Source organism: Rhinoderma darwinii, chromosome 7 (genome assembly GCF_050947455.1).
Source record: "Rhinoderma darwinii isolate aRhiDar2 chromosome 7, aRhiDar2.hap1, whole genome shotgun sequence".
Lineage (NCBI taxonomy): Eukaryota > Metazoa > Chordata > Amphibia > Anura > Rhinodermatidae > Rhinoderma > Rhinoderma darwinii.
In genome coordinates, this window is record NC_134693.1 from 86659699 (window position 1) to 86662692 (window position 2994).

At 40.0% G+C, this 2994-nt stretch overlaps 1 protein-coding gene across 1 annotated transcript; it reads left to right on the forward strand.

The window, feature by feature from the left end:
* The first annotated feature begins 1679 nt into the window (after positions 1-1679).
* Positions 1680-2530, forward strand: LOC142657254 (noggin-2-like). Its single transcript, XM_075832307.1, has one exon. It carries the CDS (start codon positions 1721-1723, stop codon positions 2462-2464), a length of 744 nt encoding a protein of 247 aa, XP_075688422.1. The 5' UTR covers positions 1680-1720; the 3' UTR covers positions 2465-2530.
* Positions 2531-2994: the final 464 nt, after the last annotated feature.

Consider the following 2994-nt stretch of genomic DNA (forward strand, 5'->3'; position numbering starts at 1 on the left):
GCCATGCTATGTATTACACTGTACAGTTAGTATAATATAAAAGGGATTAATGCTTAAAAGTTATTTTTATTGTCAGCTGCTTCATTAACCCGTTAGTGACCGGCCCATAGTGTTTTTACGTCGGTCACTAACGGGCCTTATTCCGATACCATAGACTTTTTACGTCGCGGCATCGGAATAAGTAAACAGAGCAGGGAGCTGTCAAATCTCCCTGCTCTCAGCTGCCAGAGGCAGCTGAGGGCTGGGAGCGTCCCTGCTCTGCCGGGTGAGATCGATATTAGTATCGATCTCACCCGTTTAACCCCTCAGATGCGGTGCTCAATAGCGAGCACCGCATCTGAGTGGTTTTGGAGAGAGGGAGGGAGCTCCCTCTCATCCCACCGACACTCGGCGATAAGATCGCCGAGTGTTTGTGTCTCCGATGGCAGCCGGGGGCCTAATAAAGGCCCCCAGGTCTGCCTGTAATGAATGCCTGCTAGATCATGCTGTGGGCATGACCTAGCAGATGTCTGTCTTTTTAAACGGACAGGCAGTAATACACTGCAATACAGAATTAATGCAGTGTATTATAATAGTGATCGCAGAATCGCATATTAAAGTCCCCTAGTGGGACTAGTAAAAAAGTTAAAAAAAAGGTTTAATAAAGTTAATTTAAAAAAAATGATAAAAAAAAATGAAAAACCCACTTTTTCCCCTTACAAACTGCTTTACCATTAAAAAACCAAAATAAAGTAAAAAGTTACACATATTTGGTATTGCCGCGTCCGTAACGACCCCGACTATAAAGCTATTACATTACTTAACCCGCACGGTGAACGCCGTAAAAAATGAAATAAAAAAACGACAGAAAAATTGCTGTTTTCTGTGAATCCTGACTTTAAAAAAATTTGATTAAAAAGTGATCAAAAAGTCGCATCTACTCCAAAATGGTACCAATAAAAACTACAAGTCGTCCCGCAAAAAAAAAGCCCTCATACAACTGCATCAGCGGAACAATAAAAACGTTACGGCTCTTCAAATATGGAGACACAAAAAAAAAAATTTTGAAAAAAAAGTATTTTTACTGTGTAAAAGTAGTAAAACATAAAAAACTATACAAATTTGGTATCGTTGCAATCGTAACAACCCGCTGAATAAAGTTATTGTGTTATTTATACCACACGGTAAACGGCGTAGATTTAGGACGCAAAAAAGAGTGGCAAAATTAAAAAATACAACTTGTCCCGCAAAAAACAAGACCTTATACAGCTATGTTGACGCAAAAATAAAAAAGTTATAGCTCTTGGAATGCGACGATGGAAAAACGTAAAAAATAGCTTGGTCATTAAGGTCTATAATAGGCTGGTCATTAAGGGGTTAAAATAGTATTACATCTATTCTCTGTGTTGTTTCCTAACAATATCTAACATAATTCACACCTCTACTACTATTGCATATTTATTCTCCCCTTTCAACATAACATTTGTTATGGGTGAAAGGGGAATCAGAGTGGGAGTATTTATAAAATATGTCAAGGAACAGAAGATTGATGCTGAAGGGAGAGCCAGGGTCAGTCAGACCTCAGAAGATAAGTGGAATGAGATAGACAAAAGTGAAAAGAGTATAGTAAGCAAAGTATTATATTACATCTTATAAACGGACAGCTGCACACATACAAGGGAGAAGACAATAGTGTCAGCATAGTTTAATAACCTGAAATAAGAATCTACAAATTGGATCTATGGAAAAGTACATACTCTTCATCTGGTTAATGCCTCTTGGAATCTTATGGTTGCCAGTTTACTCAGACAATACAGCTGAAACCAAACGTTCTGCTGAGACCCAAGCAGACATTGAAGTGGGCACTCTACGACGAAAAATATCTTCTGGCATGCGTCCATACAGCCTCTCTCGTTCACCAGTGGATTACCACTATTCTCCAAAACCCAAGCACTTGAAAATCCCCCGTCTTCTCCGAATACTAGGCTCCTCCTTTGATCCATTCTGGATGTCCATGGAGAAACCCGTAGAAAATGACACCACCAGTCAATTATCTGCAATTAGCCAGGATCTTTTTGATGGTGACAGTCGTTATCGCAAGAAGTTTACCCAGGAGGCTCAAAATATTGATTTTTCTTCCCTGAAACTGCCAGCAGAACTCCTCACTAACAGCAGCCATGTCATGCTAAATGAACTTCGTCGATGGTTGGTGCAACGTGCTAGCTGCAAGCTAACGTCCACATGGGTGGATCTGGGTCCTACTTTTTGGCCACGATGGGTAAAACACACTAACTGTGATGAGAGTAATACTGCATGCTCCTGGCCACCAGGAATGGAATGTCGCCAGGCACAGCTTACTCAGATTAAGTTATTGGCATGGCACTGCTGGATGCAGGATGCTGGCAAAGGCTGGGCATCACAGAATTGCATGTGGCGGCAGGTACCTTACCCAGTGGTGGCTGCTTGTAAGTGTGCCTGTAGGTAATAATATATTACTATACGTAGTGAGATAACTTGTTCTAGAGCTGATCTCCTGACCTCCATCCCCATTTAAGTACAACTGGAACTAAAGTTTTATGTAAGATCATGTGACAATAAAGCAGCTTACCAAACACTTAATACTTTTTATTACCTGGTACAGTTTTTGTATGACTAATGCATTGCAGTGAAAGGATTAAACATGGACAGCATCTGCCCCAGTAGGACATTGGTTTTGTTTATTAGAAGTCAGTTGAGAAAACTTGTCTGGGATTTAAGTGAAGGTCACAGGGTAACCCAAACACAGCTGACACTAAACAGTGTACAAGAAACCAATGAATGTATGCATTAACTCACGTGTGCTTGGGCATCATTCATTTCTATTTAAAAATACACAGGTACTGTGCTGGTGGCAGTAGTCCTCTCTGCAACCTTGTAATAATAGAAACCAGAACACGACAAAACTCTGTAAATCAGGTTATTATTGCTTATCAAATATATGTTACCTAAATAAGCTAATTTACTTAGTAATGTCAA

Coding starts and splice junctions, on each gene's coding strand:
- LOC142657254 (XM_075832307.1), top strand. CDS start 1,721: ATGGAAAAGTACATACTCTTCATCTGGTTAATGCCTCTTGGAATCTTA.